At 43.8% G+C, this 25,140-nt stretch overlaps 1 protein-coding gene across 2 annotated transcripts; it reads right to left on the reverse strand.

Annotated features, from left to right (window-relative positions):
- Positions 1–765: 765 nt before the first annotated feature.
- LOC108574971 lies at positions 766–24,577 on the reverse strand. 2 transcript variants are annotated; one of them, XM_017937650.1, is made up of 11 exons: positions 24,480–24,577; positions 10,834–12,604; positions 8,978–9,151; positions 4,026–4,245; positions 3,403–3,638; positions 3,003–3,312; positions 2,724–2,938; positions 2,441–2,643; positions 2,195–2,367; positions 1,944–2,108; positions 766–1,856 (listed from the first exon to the last, which is right to left on the reverse strand). In XM_017937650.1, exons 1-11 carry the CDS (start codon positions 24,569–24,571, stop codon positions 1,366–1,368), a joined length of 4,050 nt encoding a protein of 1,349 aa, XP_017793139.1. In that variant the 5' UTR covers positions 24,572–24,577; the 3' UTR covers positions 766–1,365. The 2 variants fall into 2 exon arrangements, with proteins under 2 accessions (XP_017793139.1, XP_017793140.1); XM_017937651.1 differs by lacking the exon at positions 24,480–24,577 and adding an exon at positions 18,554–19,088.
- Between the last annotated feature and the right edge of the window lie 563 nt (positions 24,578–25,140).

Consider the following 25,140-nt stretch of genomic DNA (forward strand, 5'->3'; position numbering starts at 1 on the left):
GCGTTTACCTCTCGTCGGAGATATTCTTTCGCTGCTAACTGGATTTACCAGATCGAAAAATGAAGTTCATTCGATTCTTCTTTTTTCTTATTGTGTTACTTCTTTGGAGCTACGAAACCATGTCTTTTATTTCTCTTTTCTTTTTTTGTCTTTTTTTCAGCGAGGATCTTCGACCCGGAGAACAGATCCTGCGTTTATTATTGCTAGTAAAGAAGATGCAAGGTTGATCGTGATCGCATGAACCGAAACATGGAATGCGATATTGAACGAGGAGGGAAGAAAATAATCGAAAAATTAACAGGCAAAAGAAGATTCGTATACCGCGATGGGGAGAGAAGTTTGTTCTTCAGTTCCAAAGTGTCTCGCGAGAAATCTGTTTACGCTGGTTCACACACGAGCCTAAATGTCTATTCGTTATTTAACGAAATCTACTTGGAATTAGAAGTATGATTCTCTTCTTCTCTAAACAAACACGAGAAAGATAAGAGAGAGAAGTGCCTACGGCGAACGATGAAACGTTTATGAGTTCGGCCATCTCCCGAATCTTTGTTACTAGTTCACACGGAAATTACGAATACGAGGAAACGTGGTTAACGTTAATCGATTTTTTAACAACTTGCAAACTGATCCGCAAAACATTTTGGACTCATACAAAAGTACCGTACAGCAGCAGGGATCGTCGTTTTCCCTTCTATAGGATTTATCATCGTGAAAAGGACTGCTGTCGTCCAAGATTTTCACGGTTCTATTTTCTCTCATCGCGGCTCGGTGTACCCTAGAAAGAATCTGGTGACTTCTGAAAGAAGGTGGAGCGATCTCTTTCAAGATTCATACATCTTTGGGAAACGTTATACGATATCTTAATGCGGAGAATAGTAGCGATTTTTCATTTTTTTTTTCTTTGAAAATCCTGTGAATTCCTTGGGAAACTAGAGCGTTGCTGGTATATACGATGGAAAACGAGCGCCACACGCCAGTCAATTTATCTAAGGATCTCTTGTGAACTCGCCTCTCTGTCGAGGAACGAAGAATCATAACGAGACGGGTAAATTATCCCCCTCTCTATAACGTGATCACTAACGACGATCCTCGAATCATCAGATGGCACCGAATACGACACGGAAGACTACACCAAACCAGCGGTACTTGGAGTACGATAGCCTGGCTAGGAGTTTTAATACGCGCGTGTGTGTATGAAACGTAAAATTTGTATAACAGGCACCAGTTGAAGAACCAGTCAGACTTTGAAGCCGCCTCTCTCTCTCTCTCTCTCTCTCTCTCTCTCTCTCTCTCTCTCTCTCTTTCTCTTACTGGCCTTCGAAGCGATATATCTTCTGGCTTGGTGTCGAAAGCCTTGCTTCTTTCTTATTGTACCCAGGACGCGGGCACCCATTGTGGCTCCCTTTCCAACGAATTGATCTCCGTCAGTAGCTGATTGTAAGCACGGTCCGTGTCGGTGTATATGATAATCATGTCGAACAGGTGACCGTATTTGTCCTCCATTTCCCGTGCTTTCTCTATTATATCCTTCAATTCCTCTTCCTTGAAGCTCTCGTTATTCTTGATTCGCTTCTGTCGAAGCTTCTCCAAGCTTGGAGGTGCCACGAACACAACGTACGGTTTCAAATCCGAATTTCGAAGGATCTTCAGGCTCTGCGGATGGAGATTTAGAACACAGATTTTCCCGGAATTTACTACGGTCCGTATAGCTTCTACAGAGGTACCGTAGTAGGCTTTCTCGTATTCGCCGTGCTCCACGAATTTTCGACAGAGAATATCCGACTCGAATTGAGAACGGGAGATGAAGTGGTAATCTTGACCGTCGACCTCGGAGTCTTTCCTGGGACGACTCGTGTCTGGAAGCAAATATTATTCCATTATCGTGGAAAATGAATTCCATTAATGAGTACAAATATGTGTATATTATTGTTGGGAACGCTTACGAGGAATGGCTGCTGCGAAACGCTCGCTGTCCTGCATCAGCCTCTGCCTCAGTTCTTGTCGTCCATTGTTCGGCGGCCCTATGAGTACTATTGGTCTCTTGTGATTCGCTCTAGGATAGTACAACGCTACTTCCTCGTACGTGAGCACCTCCTCACTGTCATAATCTACGAAGAGTAAACATTTGATGAGCAAACAAACAGTGAACAACACACTTCGACAACTTCTACAGTCTCTTCCATGTAATATGTACCGTCGATGGCAGTTGTTGCATAATGAGGATACCCGTCGTCGTTATAGTTCGCCCCGAACTTGTTTCGTTTCTTCTTCTTTGGATTCTTTCTGGCGCACAACAACGTGCTGGACTTTTTGGAGCCACGTACGGTTGACTTGTCACCAGCGATGGTCTGCTTCATAGATTCTCGTCTGTAAAAGATTGATAATATTATATATTATCAAAGGAGAAAAATATAATGAGAAAGAAGAGTAATGGACGTACTGGTACTGGAAGGCTTTGCTGGGTATCAGGCCAGCCAAAGTTTGATCTTCTTCGCCCTCTCTGTACGCTTGCCACCAATTGGGATCCTCTTGAGAGATCACGTGTAACACGTCACCCTTCTGGAAGCTGACTCCCAACTCTCGACAAGGGATATAGGGATCTTCTTCTGGATCATAGTCAAAGTGGGCTCGTATATGTTGTATCTGATAAAATAATACAATTTATACACTCTTAATATAATACGATATAATTTGTATTCTTCACTGAGAAACAACTTCAATACCTGGTTAGTATCTTCCCTTCTATTTGATAAATTATTCCTGTGACTCGTAGGAGCAGGAAGTACGAGAAAAGTCAGACTGCCTTGCATACCAGCCAAAATGTCGCACACCTCGTTCACACTCTTACCACGCATCTCCACGCCGTTCACCTCGAGAACCTCGTCACCTTCGTGCAAGAGTCCTGACTTGTCCGCCGCACCTCCACGAACTACACGTCCTGTAGATTAAACAATTAATAAGATAAACAATCCTGTACAGTCATCCAAGCATAAATCACGTACCTATGATAACCGCATCACCCTCGTTTCTAACTGTAGCACCTAGAGGTTCGTTAGTCTTCTCGATTCTAATTATTTTAATGTTGTCTACGACTCGAGAGCCTCTCCAGCTGGAAGTGGGGCTGGGAGGTCCGCTCGGGGACGCGGAAGATGGACTCTGTTTCCTCTGTAATCCGTCGACGTACGAGATTATGGAGTCGTGGGCCAATAATAACGCGTCCATGTCATAACTGGTTAGAATACTGGTCAGCTCTTCCACAGCGGCGATTGTCTCTGTCGACGAAGACTTCCATTTCTCGAGAATGTCCACGCACTGAAATATAATTACGTATGTAAATTAGAAATAATCTTAAATTGAAATAATTTCATACGGTACAAATGATATTGAAAAGTGCGTTCGTACATCTCGAGCCAAAGTGGAGGTGTCTTCAGCGTGGTGTTTCAATACTTTGCTGGATCGCAGGCGATTCCTGAGAGCGTGGTGGGTGGCCAAGGCAGATGCGAATCGACTTTGTACCAAAAGCGTTCGCACTGCTTCTAGTTCGGCCTCTACGCCCGGTCCAGAGATGCCTAGAGCACCGGAAATATTGCGCAGTTGAAGCTGTAGCCTCTCCAGCGTGGCGACGACCTCTCCGTACGCTGAAATATGCAACGGGCGACAGTTAGAGGGATTCTTCAAAACGCTTCGAGGCTCTGTCGCTTTCCACCGTAAAATAGACGGCCTCTGCTATTTCTTATCAGCTGCTAACTCCTTCTTAAAGCGTTATTTTACTTCAGAGAACTATGAAAATAAGCTATTCATTACTCACTATCGAAATTATTCAATTAACAAAACGCGAAAGAAATAGTTTCTGGGTGATTATGCGTGGACTTTGAAGGACCTGAAGAAGATGGAATTAAAAAGTAAGGGCAGAACTCATCGAAGCACAAATAGTGGCCTAATGAGCCTCGACGAGTATCGTTAGTGTGCCATCGGGTGAAGGGGTCCTCGAAGAGACGTATATCTCGGGAGGAAATGCGACTTACTGAGGGGCCGCGGAGGCTCCTCGACTTCTTGCGCGGCGCTCGCGGTGACATGAGTGCCACGACCGACGGTGGTCACGTCATCTTGGGCGTACGCAGGATTTTCTTGGCCGGAAAGACTCGTCGTATGACTTTCCAACGCCTGGAGCTTCCTCGAGCCACGTAGTGACCGATTGAGGATCTCCTGTCTCTCCTCTTCATCCTTTCGTTTTCGCAGCTGCTCCTAAAAATCAAATCATTTCTTTATTTCTACTCTTGAATATTCGGAAAAGAAGTTTCTTGCCAATTTATTCAAATCGTATCATATATTTTTTCTCTTCGCACTAACGTCGAATACTGACACTTGAAACGCTATCTTTATTCCAGAGAGAGATTTTAATCGGCTCGAGGATAATAATCAATTGCCTTACCTCGTTCGTCACACGATGTGGCGTCTGGCAAATTAATTCTGCCGGAGGGAGGTAAGCACGGTGATGTGCGCCATTCAACATTGAGAATAGTAAAAAGTGTGCAACACACTTATTTCAGGACGTGTTCCGGGGACAATAATGGAATCGTGCCGACTCTATCAATTATTCCGCGACCCGATCCGTTTTCAGTCGTCGAAGGCCACGATTCATGCAGAACCTTACCTTTCGAGCAACCTTTTCTCATCACAGAAGTATTCTTGACAAACAGCGATTGAAACACATAAAAGGGGAACACCTCACAGGGGATTAATAATGAAAAAAGAAAAAAGAAATGTTGGCCCGTGAAATACGAAACATTCTAGGTAACATCAAGCAAAGCATTCAGAGGCTGATTTTTTATTTTCTCAAATGGACGATGACGATAATGCGAAGGGTAAAGAGGAGGAAGAATATATATTCCAGAAGTGAAAATTATAATTTGAAGAAGCTTCATAATTAAACTGCAGGCTGCAATGGTATCAAATTATAATCGAAATGATATCAGCGTGCTTGATGTTGTTTGTCGACGGTGATCGACGCCCACCAGCTGATAAAACGTCCACGTTCGCACAAAGATCATTTTCGAGGTGATTTATGTAACGTTCGAGCCACGTATTATTCCCAGTGCAGAAATACTTGGACGAAGCCCCGTTTATCCTCGCGGATACGGCTTCACCGAACGTCAGCTTCTGCATACTCGATGGATTTCCTATAATTCTGGCAGCGAAAGCGCGCTAGAAAAGTCGGGTAAACATCGCCACGATCTTTGCTGACCTAAGCCAGTCCAAATCTCTCTCGTGTGAACACTCTATGTTGTAAAACGATGTGAAACGCCTAGCCTAAATCACCATGTTTGTACGTTGGAAAATAATTATTTAAATGTAGAATAACCAAATATTTGAATGTTTAAGATATAACGGAAAAACATATATACGTAAGACGTTGAGAGGGTCTGGGATTCCTCGAGGCGGAACGAGCGTAATGTCGTCGAAATTACAAGAAAGGGGCTCTCGTTATCGTTTAGCAGAGCGGACGTTCTCTGTCCGTGGTATCGAGTCTGGTTTTTAACAGCGAACAGAGCAGAGAAGTCGAAGAAAAAAATACCAGATTCCCCGTGAAGAGAGCCAGGGAGAAGCAGTAGAGACCGAGGTCAGGGTAGGGAAAAGGGCGGGGAAAGGAAGAGAAGAGGCCAACGCCAGGCCTCTGAGTCAGGTCTTTAGCTCTGCTACAACACACCTATCGAAACTCCTTCGTAACGTTACACTCGAGCTGTGTAATTTTAGACCGTTCTTTACATTCCAGACCACACTTGACTTAAGGTGGCCGCCGCGGGAATTTTACAAGGCAAACGCTACGCCTCGGGACGCGACGAGACGCCACTCCTAGCGTTTCTTTCCCCTCGATGAGGGATACAGAGTTTCCAATTAGAAGATGTTCGATGCATTTTGAAGTCGAACGAATTACAGTTGAATGGATATCTTGAGATGCGTCCTCTCCAGAGTTCGCGAACAATATGGGATTCAAATTTCCTAGAAATCGTCTGTCATGTAACTGTTCGTGATGCAGAGTAAAAAGGGACGTCCTCACCGGCGAACATTAACCACCACGTAATCTTTTCGCAAACACGTAACAAATTCATATTTACAGTGAGATTCTTCTCGTTGGTAAGATTTTTCTGATTGAAATAAGCCCAAACACGATATAGTTTGAATCATTTGTAATCAATTACAAGCGACTAGAATGAAATCAAATTTTTTGTAGACTTCTTTTTGCGACCTGTGTACAAGCTGTACAGGAACAATTTGTGAACAGTTTGTAAACAGTATCCGAGCTAGACACGATCGACATTGTTTTCATCTGTCCTGTGGCTGTTTGCGAACAGTTCGTCATGTGTCGCGTGTGGGGCGGTAACTTCAAAGAATAAACGAGAGAAGTGTATCCAAAGTATTGAGGGATGCGAGCCGTCGGCGTGATCACACGTCTATTTTGGTCCATAGTTTTTACACCCAAAATTTCATGAAAATAGATTAACATTTTACAAGGAAAATTATATAAAAATAGTTACTTTTAATATATTGTTCAAATGAATGAAGTTATTTAAAAATTCTTCAGATGGTTGAATTTTCAAGATATTTCAAAAATATTTGAGAAATATTTTCACCCCTTCAACATGGATAATTATCGATAAAAAAAATATTTGTGAAATGTGCTAGTCAAAGGTGATTCAACCATTAATTAATAACACCATCGTTTTTAAATTCGGTATTTTTTTTTTTTTTTTCAAAAATTTAGTTGAATGCAGAAACTTCTACCGAAACTTAAAATGCCGGTATGATACCGGTATTTTTCCGTTACATCTTCAAAACTTTTATAGAAATCGAAATACGAAAATACCGGTACTATATTTACCTACATTTACCGGTAATTTTTTTAGTTTTCTTATTTTATTACAATTTTCAAAATATTTTTAGACAGGGGTTTAAAACCGATATAGCGAAACCAACTGTACATGATACTGATATTCCTGTAATACAATTTATTAATCATTGTTACTTGTTTATTACTGCATTATTAGTTTACTGTTTGTTGCGACCTCCTGGTCATGCAACGAAGCCTCGGTTTGGCGGATTATCGCAATAAAATGTGTTAGTCACCATATACCTGCCGTGGACGAACCAGCGCCGCGACCAAACAATTGTCTTTTCCTTAACCTTTTCGCTACGGCGCGCTTATGACAAAATATGATCGCTATGAACGGAGCGCATTACTGACTAGTCGACACTGAGGTACATTTCATATCTGATTTTTGTTTCCCATATGTTTCCAATATCTGTCTTATGAGACTTAAATGAAATTTGGCAAACGATAATTTTGTCGCAAAAACAAAAAAGAAAGAAAAGTATATAGAACCGAGAACACTCATCGAAAAAAGGCGGAAGAAAGTTCTAACCATAAACGATAGCGTTACTGGGGATCGAATTTGTTAACAACAAATATATGCATAAACAAAAATATCTTAGAAATATCGTAAAAATATAATTACCGAAAAAATTACCGGTGAATGTATATTAATATATTAGTATTTCTATATAAAGATATAGTGTTATATCGGTATTTTTATAGTTCGAATTAATAAGGATTATGAAGATATTACTAGCAGATGAATAACCACAAAATTAGCGCATGCTAACAGCTGATCTTGCGTACTCATAATTTTCTACAAATTTAAATTAATCTTATCGACATCTTTTTACAAGACTTGATTTTTCAAGTAGCGAGTGCACAGCAAACGCAAGTAACGAACTGATTCCTCTCAAGAAACTGAAGTAACTGATACACTGGTGTTCGGGAACTGTTCCTGAACTGTTATGCAATATTCGCAAACAGTTTGCGAACTGTTCGTTGGTGAGGATACACTTTAAGGTTGTTAAAAAGATTTCTATAATTGGTAAAGAATCCTGTGTTAGGATAATGTGAAATGGAACGATGATTCAAGAAGTATATGAGATACACTGATTAAAGAATTTTATATTTTCTAGCTTACAGTGAAATTTGTATATCTAGTCATTAGAGAAGACAAAGGTTACTAGGAAAAGAAGTGCATAACGTGGAAGTGAACGTGTCAATGTGACACAATTAAAATTCAGCAAGATCAGGAGAGATGAATCGGAATACATGAGCGTTTACATGAAATAGGAAATTCGAAGAGTAGAGAAGAGGTCAGAGGCTCGTTCGATATCTATTGTGTCCTCCGAGTCTGGTAATTTCCTGTCGGAACGTGGACAACCAAGTCTAGCACGTCCTCTTAAACAACGATCCGTCGTTCGCTGCATTCGCATTGTTGCATAACACTAAATTATTCATGCGGAATACCACGCGTTTCCCGCGTTCGATACTTTCTTTTTGCACACCCACCGAAATGCCCCGACGGATGTTTCAATTATTCCTCAAAGAATAATATTCGATATCGCTCGGACACCTGTCGAAAGTGTAATAAAATAATAAAAAAAAAAAAGAACCACAAATTTTATCGAATAGAATTTTGCTTGGATCACTAACGCGTTAAATTGATTTTTCTCTCACTGCCTATAACCACAAGGTAATTGCCAGTGGTTTCGCTGAAAATTCCAACCGACAAACATTCCCGTGGAAGGCGATTTCATTTTCGAATCGTCCAATTGAATTCGTTCACGCTTTCATTACCCGCCATTTGCAAATAATAAACTCGCTTTTCATTGACTATGTATAACAAAGAAAACGAGCTACGATTAATATCTTCGTTGAATATCGAAGACACTTAACCTCATCGTTAATTCTACGCTGAATTATTCACTAATTTCTATTACGCATGCGTAGAATAGTCGAAGCGAAAGAAAAAGTCTGAAGTGCGCCAAGTGCAATACGTTATACACATATGTATCTCGATAATCTCGAAGGGAGCGGTCGAACGAGACGAACGAGATGGCGGCTGTGTGTTTCTTTTGCTGAAAAGGTACTATATTATACCTGGTATTTCCTGATGGAATGCAGTTGCTGTTGCGTAGGCTCCGCATTGGCGTTATCGGTCGTCTCCACATTATTGTTCTGAGCTGAGAGACGCAGGTTATCTTTCGGCGGTCTAGCAGGTGCCCTCTTTTGATCTCTTGGGGGGATGGCAGGTTTCACCCCGTTCAGACCGGCCTAGAAATCGGTTTGAAAAAAAGAAAAAAAGAGCACAGCTCGCATTAAGGCAGCCAATGGCACGTCATGATCGCATCTACTGCAACTATTCTTCACGTCTTCCAACGTTTTTCTTTTTTCTTTCTCCTTATATTCCATTTCTATAATATATAGTCTGTGTAGAAGTCGTCGAACGATGGTTCGAGCAAATCCTTCGAACGCGACGACTTTCAATTCTCGAAGAGAAAGGGAGAAACAGAGAGATAGAGAGAGGTATAAAGATTGGAGAGGATAGAAGCGATGCGAGAGGAAGAAGAGAGTTAAAGAGCGAAGCACGTGCATACTACCTAGTACGGGGCGTACACCTTCTACCGACTACGCAAACTATTCACAATGGGCTGTGAGTCTACTTTGGCATGCTGCTCAACTTTGGCTCAACTGTACGTTTGTCGTTCTGCATGCGTTGCAAGCGCTCCTTGCTTCGCGAACGCGGCCGATGCTCTTGCTGCCTTTATTCATTACAATTAACCATTTCACTACTAATGTGAAATTAGTTGCCACGTATACTATTTGCCAACACAGTGGTCCGAAACTTTACACTCTTTACACCACTATAGAAGTGATACCCAATAAAGAAATGAAATATGTAATCGCAGGGCGCAAGAGTATCGAGATGGAACCGTTTCGACGACGGCAACGAGGCTACAGGAGTCAATTAAAGCAAAGTTTACCTTATGTTCATCAAGATCGTCGAGACGCTCGTACGAGGAGGCGTACATACGTTTCTTCGCGGCATCTTGCGACTGTTTCCTTCCGCTTGGTACCCCACGTCTTGTCTCAGGGAAACTAACCTCGTGTTCACTGATCCAGCCTCTATCCAGAGACACTTGCCACGGATTCAATTTCATCAGATTCGAATCAGAACGCCAATTCTGAAGAGTTTCTCCATCGGAGCTCTCCAGGCGAATAAAGGATAATTCTGACTCGCTCTTAGACGCGTCCTGATTGGTTCTCAGTCTGAACGAGCCACAGGACACGTCCAGGAATTTCGATTTCCTATACTCGAGAGACAAACGCGAATTCGTCTGATTTTGAGTATTTGGTGAATCGTCAAATGTCAAGAATTCATCGTCACTTTCGTTTCTCCAAGATTTAGCGATCTCTAAATCGAACGAGTGACCATCTTTCTCGCGAGAGAACTCACACAAAGAGTTTCTACAGTTTTGATTTCTCTCCTGAACAAACGACAGTCTCAATGGAGTACTCTGAACAGGTGGTTTCTCGTTGAAAGAACCATCGTCAAAAGAACCACCAGAGAGACTATTCTTTTCTTCCGTACTTTCTTCTGTACGATCGGGCAAAATAATGGTACAAGTACTTCTGTTCGAGTACTCGGACGTCACATCACAGGAGAAACGAACCTGTAAGTTCCTACGTGCGATCAAATTCTCCGTGGAGGCGTAGAACCTTCGCGAGGGCATCGAGAACGTACTACACTCGTCCTCGACGTCCCTCTTCGACGATCGTGACGCGATTCCTCCCTTGCTAAGCTGTGATTCATTGTTAGAGTGTGATAAGAATGAGCTACTGTTAGAGGAATGGTGACTGGTAGCGGAAGAAGCGTGAAGAAGCGTAGTGGTGTTGCGTGGCTGCACGATAGAGAGGAAGCTGTCGAGAAGCAAACTCTTGACTTTGGACCTTACCTTCTTCGACGAGGAGTCGTGCTTTCTGTCTAGCGTACGGGTCGTGACTATGCTACTACTCTCCATAGCGGCCTCGTCTATCATGGTGAAGCTAATATCACCGAGGGGAGGGCAGGGTGAGGAGGCAACGACACTCCCTTCGTCGATCCCCGTTACCACACCACTGGTACTGTCCCTGTTAACTATATCGGTTCCGTTACGATCTCTTTTTGGCTCTAGTGTGTTGTGCTTGCTGCTACTCGGTGTCTTATTCGGCGGAGGATACACAGGGTGGCACTTGGTAACGGGGATGAAGTCAGGTGGACAGTCGACGGCCACCTCGCGATAGGTTTTGCCGCCGACCACCAAGAAACTACGGTCCACGTGTTCAAGATCGGTTGAAGCGTCGCTCCTCAACGTTGAATAACCACTAGAGATCTGCTGGTGTCTCTTTTTCTTCGGTCGTTGTCTCGAGGACGAAGAGAGGCTGCTACCGGACTCAATTCTAACGAGATCGTCGCTGGATCCCACTCTGATCAATTCCTCCACGTCCAAACTCCTTGTCTTTGCCTTCTGTTTAGACCTTTCTTCGGTTTGTCGACGACCCTTGGGATTTTTCATAGACTTACTAGATGGACTGGCAACTTCCGATTGGAGTAATTCACCGGAACGTTGGTGTTGATCCTTCACACGAGCTGGGGACACTCTGTCCTGCTCTCGAGGTATTCTAGGTATAGTACACTGTTCGTCGATTAATCTAGTTAAGTCGGATACCTCGTCAGACCTTATTAAGAGTCCCTGCAGATCCTGAAGATCAGCCAATCCATACGCAGGATTATCGAAGGAGGTGGCGTCCCTGGTTCTACCGAACAGAGGAGCCACTTTAATCTCAGGAACCACCGATCTACACGGAGAGCCAAGATCTATCCTCCTAGCATCATACGTAGGCGACTCCTTTCCACGATTCTTTGCGTGTCTCAACACCAAGCTACTATCCAAAGGAGCAGTGCTATCTGACCTGCCTGAAGAGCTTCTCGGGCTAGCCGAATCGTCGCTGCAAGTCTTCAACATGGTTGGATAATCTTCCTTAGCGAACGGATAATCCTCTTCGACGTCCAGATCCACGCTGGACTCCTTTTGACCCGTGGTATCCTCGTTTACGCCCTCGTCCTCTTCGTCCTCCTCGAAATCCTTGAAGGGATTCTTCAATCGAGGCGAGTCGTGGGTAGACGACGGACTTCTGTTCTGTTCCTTTCCAATCGTATCCTTCTTCACTTTACACTCGTCCTCGTCCTCGAGGTTCTCCGACTCGATTTTCAACTCGATCTTGAGCATAGGTGGTGGCTGACCGTTTCTAACGCACGATCTGTTGTCTATCAAATGGTCCGTTTTGATTCCGTTGTTGTTCTTGCTGTTGTTGTTGTTGTTGTGGATGGCGGTGATGCGTGGCGGCGGCGGTTTAAGGGTGTCGTTTTTAAGGTTTAGGGAGAGGTCGCTAGCGTTACGGATAGCGTTACGGGGCTCGTTCCTATATCCAGAACAGTGGTTCTTTACCTTGTTCGGGTAGGCCTTCTGCAAGAGGGTGTCGGGCACGTCGACTGGTAGCTCCCGGTGAGGTCCTAGCCCGCCAGGGGCCCACATCTCATCGGGAACCAGCCCCTCCTGCGGCTTCTTCGCGTCCCGCGAGCTGCTGTTGTTGTTCTCCTGCAGCTGTTGTTGCTGTTGTTGCTGCTGCTGTTGCTGCTGCTGCGAGTGTATGTCCGTCACGCCACTGCTGCTACGCATTCGAGACCTGCAGACACCGAAAAACAGAGACGCCTTTTTAACGATTTTCGATCAGACCGGTATATGTATTATAGATATACTTGTGTATATATGCTTATACATGTATGTACACGTCCCTTCTTGGCTTCTCTTTTCTTTCCTTTCATAATGACTTTCGAGAGCCAGGGAAACGCTATTCAGCACCGTTCCACTTCTGATACTACTTGTGTAGGATAGGAACAGGTGCACAGAGGTCGGAACACCACATTCGAGGGGGTGGTTGACATCATTTTTAGCGGATTTGAGGTTTTGTTACGGGTATACTTAACATGTTCACTGTAGTATCGTCGCTCCTGTGGAATATTTTTCATTTTTTATGTAAACGATCGACAGTGGACGAGTTAAGACAGTGGTGCGTTTATTATACATAGAGTGTTTACGAACCAGAGGTACAAAAACGAAGGAAGGAAGCTTGATGAAAGTCAGATAGTTCGAAAACACCGTGCAAATTGTAACGTCGAGGTGTGTTTCAAGGTGGTCCTTGTAAACGCTTCGAGTATGAGATAAAAAGGGTGTCTCGATAAAAAAAGGGGGTCAAACGCAAATACGGTGGACGAAAAGTACTAAGCCTCTATCGGTGAAGCATCGAGCTACTATACAGGGTGTCATAAACATTTTACAAAATGTTCACTTTTTGCTCATATTTCAAACCGTTTCGACGCTAAAGCCCCATCGGAATTCCACGGGACACCCTATATACTTGAGAGATACGCAGGCAAAATGGCTGGAAAAACGGGGCCTCGATGAACTTTTATGGGAACGGTTCGAGGTGCAACTACAGGAGGGATATACTACGTGTATGTAAACTACGGAAGACAGGAATTAAATACCAGGAGAAGATAACGAGTTGGTTGAACGCCTTTCTTACACGCGATCGAGGTCAACTCGAAATTACCAGCCACTTACCCGCTGTGAGATGATCATTCGAAACTACAGATTCGCGGCATACTCCCTCGAGAAACCTCTTCTCGACGCAATTACCACTACGTCCGTTCATTTTCTTTATGGTATTAGCTTCTTACGTTATGGTGGTGTGTACATATGTTCTATTTCTTAATAGGATAATTGACAGAATTAACGCGTTAACCACGATCGAGATTGTAAAATTTCGTGAGATTTAAACAATGAAACGTACCCGTTGTCGCAAGAGGGCGACAGAGAAAAAAAAGCGTGAACGTTGTTATATAAAAAGATGAAAGTTGCGTGTTGAACCTGCGCTCGAGAAGAATCTCCGTAAAAGTGGAAATTTACGCAACATTGGTCACCGGGGTTGGCAGTTCCCCTTGTGCCGGTTAATCCTTCATGATTACAGAACACGCAGAATGCGTTTGCTCTGTATTTCACAGGTAATTTTTTGAATTTATTGGCATATAACGTATTGGTCGTTAGATATTATCACACAATGAAAGAAAAATCAATAAAACTCATTTCTGATACCCGTAAAGTATTCTAAACACTGTACAGTGAAAATGAAGAATAGAATTTACTCTAAGAGGAAAAGATAATCTCTGTCGAAATCTTCGTCTTCGATAGCAGACACTTTTATCAGATTGGAAAGGGGCAGTACACACAGGATGTACAGATTTCGTCACACTTTACCAAAAGCTCGATTTCCTGGATTGCAACTTTTTTTTATCGAGACTATCAGTGAAGCGACGCAGACGCGATACGTGGAAAAAAGTAGATCACAGTAAAAGAGACTTTCCATCAGATTCGAGGCAAAAATAAGCCAGCTTTCCGTGACCTGTGATAAGCCCGAGTTAAAATAATCCAAAGAATAGAATGTTGGATAAGAATATTGAAAAGCAGGCTTAAAAAATTGAGAAAAATGTGGGGGGTCTGGTGTTCACGGGTGAACTGTTACCGTTCGAACGAGAGCGGCGTGAATAACGCGTTAGAAATTTCAGCCCAATATCGAGCAGGCACGCGGTTATTCGATCGGGTTCTCGATTCTCCGAGAGCGTTACAATTACAGCCACGCGTTTTGACGCGATTTTACAGCCAACAGAATTTCCCTTCGCTCGACGAATAATAATTAGAGATGAGTTCACACCCTTTCGAATCGCCCCCTTATTTCTTTTTCCTTCCTCCTCTAATCGATTTCTTACAGTGTGCCTTCTCTGTTTTCACGGTTCGTAGTCAGAACTGATGAAATTCCATGGAAAAAAGGTTTCAGCTTGTTTGAACTTCGAACCTTGTTTGAGATAAAAATCTTGAAAATTAATAAGTTGATCGATCTGGATTCTCTGAAGAACGAAAAAAAAAGACATCTAATTTTGTTCGATACTTTGCCAGAAAAAAGTTGCCAAGTTATATAGCTGTCGTTTTAAATCTCGTTATACTTAAAGCCACGCTTGTTAACCTTCCAAGCTTCGATAGCAAACGGTACTGGACTCGAAGACTGCAATTACAATTTCAACTACAAAGCAATATCTATTCAAGAAAACGACAGAGATGTGGGAGGTTGAACGATTCAACAAGTAGATCTAGTTTCCCTAGAGCTCGATGTATATTCCTTTTTCTTTCTTGTTCGATTTCGAGGAACACGATCGCGTGGCAAAGCAATGAATACGATTTTTTCCCGTGGATCCAGTTACAAGGGCAACGGAAAGGGGGCTCCTGAAGAACAAGAGGCGCGACGCGGCATTACGCTATTCGTATACGTAAGTGGCGGCCACGTGAATTCACGACGGAGGAACGAGACAATACCGGGTTGGACAAAAGCGACAGAAAACCGCATGTGTGCAATAGCGCGCAGTCCACCATGTGCTCGGCCAGACGAACGTAAACGAGTTCACGTGCTTTCTCTCCGTGCCTCCTTTCAAAGGATCGTTCCAAGGAACGCCCGCGACACTGTTCTTGCTCTTTCTCAAACCTCGCTCTACGTGTACATACATACGCTGTTCCACCGATCCAAGTCTGGCAAACGTTAGTCACGTGGAGAGTCATAGCTGTGGAATTTCAGCCAAACATTCAATTATCCCTGTGCTACAGAGTGAAAATAATTGATATTGATGGATAGCTACTATGATAGAGATGAACAGACCAGAATACTTCTTTCATTGTTTGTATTAGATAAATTTAAAATTCTGGTTTATTACAATATTTCTTTTAACGTATCTGGACAACAATGATTTGCACCACGAGTGTGATTCGTGTTATCGTAACGTAAATGATTAAAAATACAGAATTTTTCATAAATTTCTAATCTAACTGACTCATTCCGTAGCTGAAACTCCTTATCGATAGAAATGTGTCACACATCGGCGATCGAAACGAAACGGAAATTAGCAGAAACCGCTGACTATTCACTTTACTATTTAGTTGAGGACAAATTTTTCTACAATCACGATTCATCATGCAGCAATCAAGTGTATCGCATTACGACCGATCAAGGACGTTGTACAGAGTCGATGGAAGAGAGTACGAACGTGGTCTAGTAGACGGGACAGCAAAAAGAGATAAAACGGATTAGGTGACAGCATCGTACGTACAAAGAGCATACGTGTACGTGCATCTATGCTACGTGTGCTGGGCTGTTGCTACTCGTGGAAACTCGACCAGCTCTCTCTCTGGTCTAAAGCAGGAAAACGATATCTAGGTTAGCAGTTGTTAGCTACACGCTTTTAATAAGGGTATTACTGTTAAAGGGAACGACCACGTTAGTGTCGATTCGAACAGGGTACTTCTAGGAAAAACGTTCCTCGTCTATTTCTCCCGCTAGTCAACAACACCATTTTCGTTTTCTCGCAGCATTCTCATGTGCTTTTTCGCTCACAGAGATATTCTGCGCGCACCTTACTCCGTTCTGAAAACAGAAGCACTCCGTTAAGAAACCGTTTTCCCTGTATTTTAGCCGAAGAATGTACAGGGTGTTTCTAAATTGTAAACAGAAGCTGAGTATCAGTTGATAAGAGTCGCAAAAAGATGAAGGAAACGTGAGTTTCAATGAATTATCGTTTATCCTATTCTATTAATTTACAGACTACAAAATCGTTGCGTTTCAAGAACACACAATTATATAGGTACCTCACAGACCTTTTCATTTTTCTCTCAGCGACTTTTATTAACCACTTAAGTTTCCACTTATAGTTCATAAGCACTCTGTATAATATGCCTGTTCTTGGGAACCTCCTTAAGCTCCCACGAGCAATGATTCTCAAAAGACGCCGTGTTTCTGGAGAATACACAGGCCCCCTCACGTCAAAAGAATACGATGCATTTCGTCTAGAACCATTCCAAGAAGTACCCCGTCCTCACAGAGGCTGAAAGCTGAACAGACCTAATCGCATTGCGCCTCTTCAGCACCCGAACTCTCTTCGGCCGTCTTCTTCTTGCAAGGAACTCGCTAAAATCGTTCCACGTTCTTCTACCACCATCGTGCTGCTGCGAGACCTCTGATCTATCACCAGCGTTTACGAAAAACCTAGACGACTTCATTTTCTTCCCTCGAGACACTAGAGAAACACACCTCTTCCCTCGTACAATTCTCTAAACCTTCGACGAACTCCTAGAAACGAAGTAAACCTCTGCTAATGGAATTCTTTGAAAATCGAATAACGGCGTTTATCAGCGCGCCGGAAATCAACAGAGTTTAACAGAAGCGCCACAATGGCGACGGTGTTCGACGAAAGATCGAAGAGAAGCTCAAGGTTTACCGCGATTCTCTCTCCAGCCAATCTTCTGTGAAATCTTTTGCAGTTTATGTAACCATCATATTATATGCTACGACATGCGCATATGTGATTCTTCCGTGAGTTTCACCATTCGAAATGTTCTTTCAAGTGAGAGGAGTTCAAGTATTGTTATACATAATTCATATTTCAATTAAGGGGAACGCGTCCTTGCCGTGGGAAATTTTCGCTGCGAGGAATTTCAGGACGGTGGAAAAATCAGAATGCCAAACGTCACCGGTGAACGCGTTCTCGCATTCTCCATGCTCCACACGCGGTGAAATGCGGCCCTGGCTTAACGATACCTGCGGAGGCGGCCCAGGTAACCAGGGCTGCAGAAACGGAAACACACCAGCCCCTCTTCTCTCCCCTAACGCCACTTTGTGAGAACAAGTGTCCCAGCCTTTCCTTACCGATCGACTATTATGCAACACCCTTCTGTATCCTCCTAGAAAAATTCTCCGTCAACTCACAGAGATAAACGAGGATTTTTCAATGGAATTCCTAATTCTACGACTCTGGGTAAAAAATTATTCGATGGATTCTTCGAAATATTTGATGTTCACGTAGTATTCCATAACGTGGAAGCCAGGAAGCTCGTTCAACTCGAATTATGCCTACCTTCCAGAGAGTACCGTTGCACGCTCTATTCATGCTCGTTAACAGCTTAGTACTCGTATTTTCGTGACGAACGTCGTGCAAATCGGCATTAGCGCATGCCTGAACCTTTTACGACTTCAACACGCTGACCTAACTGCTTTTGGTTAAATGGGATACGACCAGGAAAACGTTTCCCTTGGACGTGTCTAGTAGAATATGTACCTTGTTTCATCTATCTGTTAGTCAAGGTTTGAATATTTTGTGCGCGAGACTTTCGGTGGAGCGGTCGAAACGTGTACCAGTCATCAACGACATTCCACGCTAGAATCTGGTCGATACAATAAGTACTATTTTGCAGCATTATAAAATGGTCGATATATGGACAACTTTTCATCTTCCCCCGTGTTTCTGCAAGGAGGCAGAAGGGAGTGAATTTTCAGGTGAATGTTTCTTCCAATTGGTTTTCATGCAAAGAACAACTTGAACAACCCTGGATTAACGAACGGCTTTCGAAGCCGTAAAACGCCTCAACCAAGAACCAGAAAACACCATAAGATATAGAGAAGAGAGAGAGAGAGAGAGAGAGAGAGAGAGAGAGAGAGAGTATACCCGCGTGAAGAAGAGTCAACGTCGTTGAAACCTACCAGTGTAGCGTTTTGAGGATTCTCATGGCGTGGCTTCTCAACAATTCGTCCTTCGTTCAAACCTCATGGACGGACTCTCTCGCAGCTCGCAGTGTGCCCAACTAACCGACGAGCTAAGAATCTCAATAGCTCGTTAGACCTTCCATTTTCCTGTTCACTCTTCTCTCATCCGTTCACTCACTATCATCCTCTTCTTCTCCTCTTGATGTTACTCCTCCTGTAGTACGTCTTCCAACAATTAGAAGAGAAATTTTTCCAGGTTCCTCAAGATCTCCCTGTATCACCTTCCCGTTCCCGCCCTTTCCAACATGCCCACTGCCCCCGTATTGCACCACACGCACAGATAATCCAACTCGTGGATCAACCCCGCTACTCCCCTCCACATCGACTCGCGCGGATCACTTCGCTCCGGTTACGCACTATCGGCGAACACTACTCGCCGATCTCTTACGTGTAACAAGAAGAACGTTTCACTCTGTGGACGTTATAACACTCGTTGATCTATGCCCTTACGTTCGCCACACGATTCTCGTGGAAAAAGAATGGATATATCTTTTTGTGGACGTCACAACACCCGATTTTTCGATGTATCAACACACTCTGAGCGCCACTCGAATTTTCTTCTACAACACTGTACGAGACATCACGCAGACGATGATCTCTTCGCCTCTCACGCAAGAAGAAGCTGTATCACACGATGGACACTCTCGTTCCTCCGTATTAAGAAAGAAGGAGGGTACATCACTGGTTGTTGGACGCTACAGCGTCCATGTTCGTTTTCGTACAGAGTCTCAAAGGCAAGAAAGGAACGAAGAAAGAGAGAAGGAGAGAAGGCGCGCGCGGCACGAAGAAGAAGCGCAGACTCGGTGCTAGCGAGCGAAGGTGTATGCACCTTTTGAAGGCTGCATGCAGCAGCAGCAGTAGCAGCGGCCACGAGGAAAGAGGAGGAGGAGGTAGTGGAGGAGGTGATGGTGGTGGTGGTGGTGGTGACGGCAGACCGCCAGCTATATCGCATGGAGAACGCTCGTACCGGTTTTGGCCCGCCGCCGGACAGGTATTCCCGACTCCGTTAACCGCCTTAATTGCGCCCGGCTCATATCACCCGACCCCAGGGGGAAAACCGACGCTTTTCGTTACCCTCACTTCCGTTTTACCCCTCTCCAACCCTCTTTTGATTCCAACACTCCCCCTCCAGGGGTGGATTAATTTGCGAATTCGTTGCAGTACTCGCGTTCTTACGCTTTCTCCTCTTGCCTTTCCTCTGCGAATACTGTACTTTTCTTGCGTATGTACAACGAAAGTTCAAGTCTATAGATCTTCCAATTATTTTCGAAGATTCTTAAATATTGATAAAAAGTTCAATGGACTCTTCGGTACATTGTTATTTCTATTGAATACTCGTAAAACGAACTCCGTCCCTATCTACAAGAACTGCGACGCACCAATCGACGATTCAGGTTCCCACTGCCTCTAGAATCCAGCGGCGAGTGCCATTCCGGCTTCCTTCTCCTACCGCGACTGAACGGGGATCTAGAGAGGATCGATCTGCTCTTCTCTTCAATCTCTCAGGTGGAAAACACTTGAAGAAGATTCATCAAAAACGTACGGTCGCGGTGGTTTCACTTTCAAAGTCACTTTTGATCACGAAATAGCAGAAAGGGACGACAAGTGTCGATGTACACGAGGAACTTGGCACAGTGTTAGCATGGTAGAACGCACGAGGAACGCTGGTATCCCTCCAGCTTCGAACTGACGTGAGTTTGTTGGCTTCGCTTTACTCCGACCGAGGCAAGCCGGTGTCCCCTTCTCTCTCTTTCTCTCTCAGTCTCTCCCCCTCGCTCTCTCGTTCCCCGCCACCTCCCTCAACAACTTTACCTTTCCCTCAACCTGAACCCCTCCCTCTCCACGCCTTAGTTGCCCACACCACTTTTCAGCTGCGCGTTCCTACCTTACGTCCCTCCACTGTGCTTCTCTCGTACCCCTCTAACGCTTTTCCACGATCGTACTCTTCTCCGTCTCTCTTATTCCAACGTGCTCGCTCCTTTTCTTCTTTCTCTCGCAACGTACTTTCTCGCATCTTCATTCTTCCTCTTCCTCTTCTTCGTCTTCTTCTTCTTTCGATTTTGTTCCGCGCTTTCCAACAGACGTATACCCTGTTCTTTGTTCGTCCCACGAAATTTCGGCTCCCTTTTTGTATTTCCTAACCATTCTCAGAAAATCGCAGAAACAGGGAGAGTCTTTCGTTTCTTTGAGGTACCTAGTTCGATCCTACTGTCCTTAACTTTTAAATCTTCCTACCGTTCCTTCATGATTTTTTACTATCGCAACTGTTCTTTGAACTACTCTTTTTAAAGCTACAATACTCCTGGTTCTTCTTTTCTTGCTTCCTCCTTATCTTTGTCCCACAATTCCAAAAGTTTTTACCTTTATTCCACGAGCGAACACTTCTTTCCGCTCCCTCCTGATAAAAGGATAATAGTAGAAGAGGATGCATGTTTCCTGAATAGATAATTGCCCATTGTGTCACGTACCTATATCAGTTTTCCAAAAAATCTTCCAAATGTTTTCTCTACGAATTTTCTCCTCTTCCCACATTTCAAACCTTTTCCATTTTCCATGAAGTCTGCTAAATATCACCTTTTCTCTCGAGGATTGTTCCAAGCTCTCTTTTTTCTTCTTCCCTCGCGAACGGCCTTTCGCCGCTCTCTGTCTGTCGCGCCAACGTGACTCCCTCTCTCCTTCTCGCGCGGTGTCGTCGCTCCTGCGTTCCGGAGATCACGTAGCCTAGCATTGAAGTCTCTGCGGCGGCTCACGCACGGTCAGCGTCCAAGAACTTCATCTTCTTCGCTCTCCACGCTGATTTAGCGATCCTTCTCCAAATCTTATCGTTCCTCCCCGAGAACATTTCCTCGGTGTTCCAGATGGAAGAAAGAAGGAAAATTCCGACTGGATGGCGCTCGAGTGGCTATTCACAACGGAGAGGATAGGCTGATTCTATTCGTTATTATCTTTCGTGGACTTCTCTTTCTCCACTTTTTCAGTCTGCAGATCTATCGTGAAAAATCGAGGCTAACAAAATCTATCTTTCTTTTTTCTTCCCAATTTTCCAATTCTGGGCGGTTCTTTCCTATACTTCTCTGCTTTTATTCAACCCTAAGTTTACGAAGCATGCAAGACAAAGTTCAGAAATAGAATTCTTCGAGATTTCAACGGACAAATTTGAACTGGACATCCTTAACGTAAAAGTGCAACATCCGTAAGACGAGAATAGCGTACGACCGCAGCTTGTCCATTCATCGACGATGGTCATTTGCGGCAACAAAGGCAGAGGAGAATGGCGACGGGACAACACAGGATCCACGGCGGCCTGAAACTCTTTGGTCCCAGGCTCGTTTCTTCTTTTTTTTACTACACGGAGCCTCTTGTTTTCGAGCTTCAGATGAGGCCGCGAAGAGGAGGACGAGCCAACAAGGATATCGATTAGGAGGAACTGCACACACAGTTGCGATGCAAAAAGTGCATGGAAAAAAAGATAAGAAACAGGCAGGAAGAAAAGTAGAGATCTGGTCAACAGGATTGTTGTATGTAAGTTTTAAGACGCTAATGTTACGACCTACTATCCTCCTCCTACTTGTCGGCGAAGAGGGAATCAGGTGCTCTCCTTCGATGTTTCACTTCTTCTGGCGACTGATAGTGCAGGAACCGAGGGAAAAATGAGGGACCCAACGGAAATCGATCCCGCGACCTCCGGCTAGTAAGCCGAGACACTACGCCAATAACGCCCTCTCTATTTTTCCCCGTCGGTTCTCTATTTGGGTATAGAGGCCCCGATCCTACAATAGTTTACTCCTAAACAGAGTGTCCACTTTTTTTCGAACAATAGATACAATTATTGCACTAAAAATTTGGATAATTGCAATTCTAAATAACTAAACTAGGAATTAAAACGAACATCCTTTTTCCTATTTGAACAACAAGCCTCGAGAGAGAGAGAGAGAGAGAGAGAGACTTGTTAAAACTGGAGAAATTCTACGTTACAAGACAACGTGGGTTAATAGCGACAATTGTAAAAGAATAGTCCACGATGGAAAATTGGAGGCATTGCGAAGAGGCTGTCCCACTTCGCCTAACCATCTTAAACAGCAACTATGTTGCTTTCAAGAATCCGACCAATTCGCGGAATTGTCCACTGGAAGTTTTGCCACGAGCGGACCGCCATTTTAATCGTTGCAGCCCGATTATACAACCGCGTATGGTCGTCCAGGCGATCTTTCGCGCATCGTTTACGTAAGCGGCTCGTTATAGGACAAAATGGAACCATTTCCATATGAGTTCCACACCGTTTTCCGGCGGTTACGTGAATTTCGAACAAACGGTTCGACTGGACCGTGACGTGTTCCCGTCGATCGATGAATTTCCTCGTGAATTAACTCGACCGCATCATTACGAAACGATTACGTAACGAGCATGGAGAAAAACGCGGTTACCAGATTCAATTGAGATGAACGAAGCGCGGCCACGCGTAATTATCTGCGGAATCAACGCGAATTTTCTTCAACGTAGTTTCACAAACTACCGTATATCTGTTACAGAAATCTTATCGAAGATCTCGCGGCCTATGACATCGACTATTCTTCGATTGCAAGTAGATTTCGTTAAAATTATCATTTCATCTGACCTACCATTAAAATCGAACCTCATACGAATCAAGAAGACACTTCTATTGCTTCCAAACAGTTCACAGGACGGATTTTCTAATTACCCGTAGCGACGGTTGTCCGAAACGATCGAAGAAACGTCGCCCTGACAATACCTACAGAAAAGAGCTATTCTGCAAAAAAACCCGTGCACATTGCTGCCCCCAACGGAGAAGAAGTGTGCAGGCACACATGGACAATCGGCGAATTTCGAGCAGCCATCGTGTAACACGTGTACCCAAGCACCGAGATTCAGCCCTGTTACTTTATTGAGGAGCAACCACGAGAGAACAATGCCTTCCCCATCCTCACTCTCTCCCTCTTCCGCTGTCCCGCGGGGAGGTTTCCAGTGAAACCAGATTCGAGTCGCGGAAATTGCCAGCCGAAAATCTTCCAGGCCACCGAGTCCTTCTTTTATTTTCGTCCTCGAGTGGCCACAGAGGAGTCTGCCAGCTAGACTTCTTCTTCTTCTTTCTGTCGTCATTCACCGATCTCCAGGAACAATGAGAAAAAAAAAATAACGGTGGAATCCTTTTAATTCTGATCTCTACTCTAGAGACTTACCCTCCAAGAAGAGACGAGATATTCTTTCCAGAAGATATACCGCACACTTCTCAGAGACACTTTTCATTCCACTTGACTTCAGGCAGACGAACGTTGCTTGGATAAAGGTGAACAGAAAGGCTAGGCTGATCGAATTTCCGGATTGAAACATCCTGTTTTCAAGCTTGAACGTTCTTTCATAAGGACAACAGAAGGGACGAGATGTTACCTCGGGTTTCGGGTTAAAAGGCTAGAGGACGCCTTATTGATCGTAGGAAGTGACTATTCTTCGTTTATAAGAAAATTTTAGATATCCAAATTGCTACATTCTCCACCTTTCATATTCATACGAATCTTTACAAAGACCTTATACGCCTATTCAAGTTTACGTGACGCAATAACGAAGACCTGCAGTAGCTTCTGTTCTCGATTCTAGCACACTTTCGAAACCTGTCTTCAATCGCGAACATCAAATTCGCAATGCACTGTGAGAGATTCGTGAAAACTTAAATGGCCACGACGAACGGATGCGACGTCGCCCATGGCACGATTTGCATATTAAATATTAGGTGCATCAGAAATAGAGGTGTCTCACTCCGTGCACTTGATTCTAGCGAATACTTAATAATCGAAGCAGCATAATAATCGTGAAAGACAGATCACACATAATGAGTTTCCTATTTTACCTGCAAAAAAGCGACAATATTCCCAGCCTATGAGTGACGCAGAGGCAACAGGCTCTGCAAGAGTCACAAGAGATCCAGCTGATGTCGATCATCCTTCATCCAACAGCATAATAATCGTCCTAGGATAGCGATAAGCGTAATCAGAGGTGAACGACACCTTGTGAAAAGCACAGACACGAATGGAAAATTGTTGACACGACGCACAGTCCGCGTCCACCATGAGAACTGGAACCTGGAATGTGCTTTATCGGCCTCGCCACTTGATATCGAATGCTTATCTCTTTTCTCGTTCCTTCTGTGTGCATTAGACGTCTCGTTCCTATCTCTATGTACGAGCGTGTGCGTTTGTAGCCTCTTTAAAATCGTCTCCACGCCTCGTCTTTGGAACCGAGACTAGATTCTGACTTGTGATTGCGTCACGGGATATTTAAAGTCTCCAGGAAAGAACCTGCTGTTACATTTTCATTGCTTCCCTTCTTATCAATTTCTTCCTGAGAATTCATTCGCCTATTCATATTCTTAATGACTTGGTCGTCTGTTATTGCAGGATATTTCCATAGAACTCGTAAAACGTTATTAAAAAATCATTAATTTTGAGTATAAGAAAGGTACGATTCTTTGAAGCCAACTTTGTGACCTTTATTACATCGTTAAGGAATTA

This window comes from Habropoda laboriosa, unplaced genomic scaffold (genome assembly GCF_001263275.1).
Source record: "Habropoda laboriosa isolate 0110345459 unplaced genomic scaffold, ASM126327v1 scaffold210, whole genome shotgun sequence".
Classification (NCBI taxonomy): domain Eukaryota; kingdom Metazoa; phylum Arthropoda; class Insecta; order Hymenoptera; family Apidae; genus Habropoda; species Habropoda laboriosa.

What these genes read in the sequence shown, in the direction of transcription:
- LOC108574971 (XM_017937650.1), bottom strand. Translation starts at nt 24,571, where the DNA reads ATGATCGACATCAGCTGGATCTCTTGTGACTCTTGCAGAGCCTGTTGC. An exon ending in ACGACTCCTCGTCGAAGAAG is followed by an intron (nt 9,152 to 10,833) that starts GTAAGGTCCAAA and finishes ACCGATTTCTAG; the next exon opens with GCCGGTCTGAACGGGGTGAA. An exon ending in GGGTGATGCGGTTATCATAG is followed by an intron (nt 2,939 to 3,002) that starts GTACGTGATTTA and finishes TTTAATCTACAG; the next exon opens with GACGTGTAGTTCGTGGAGGT.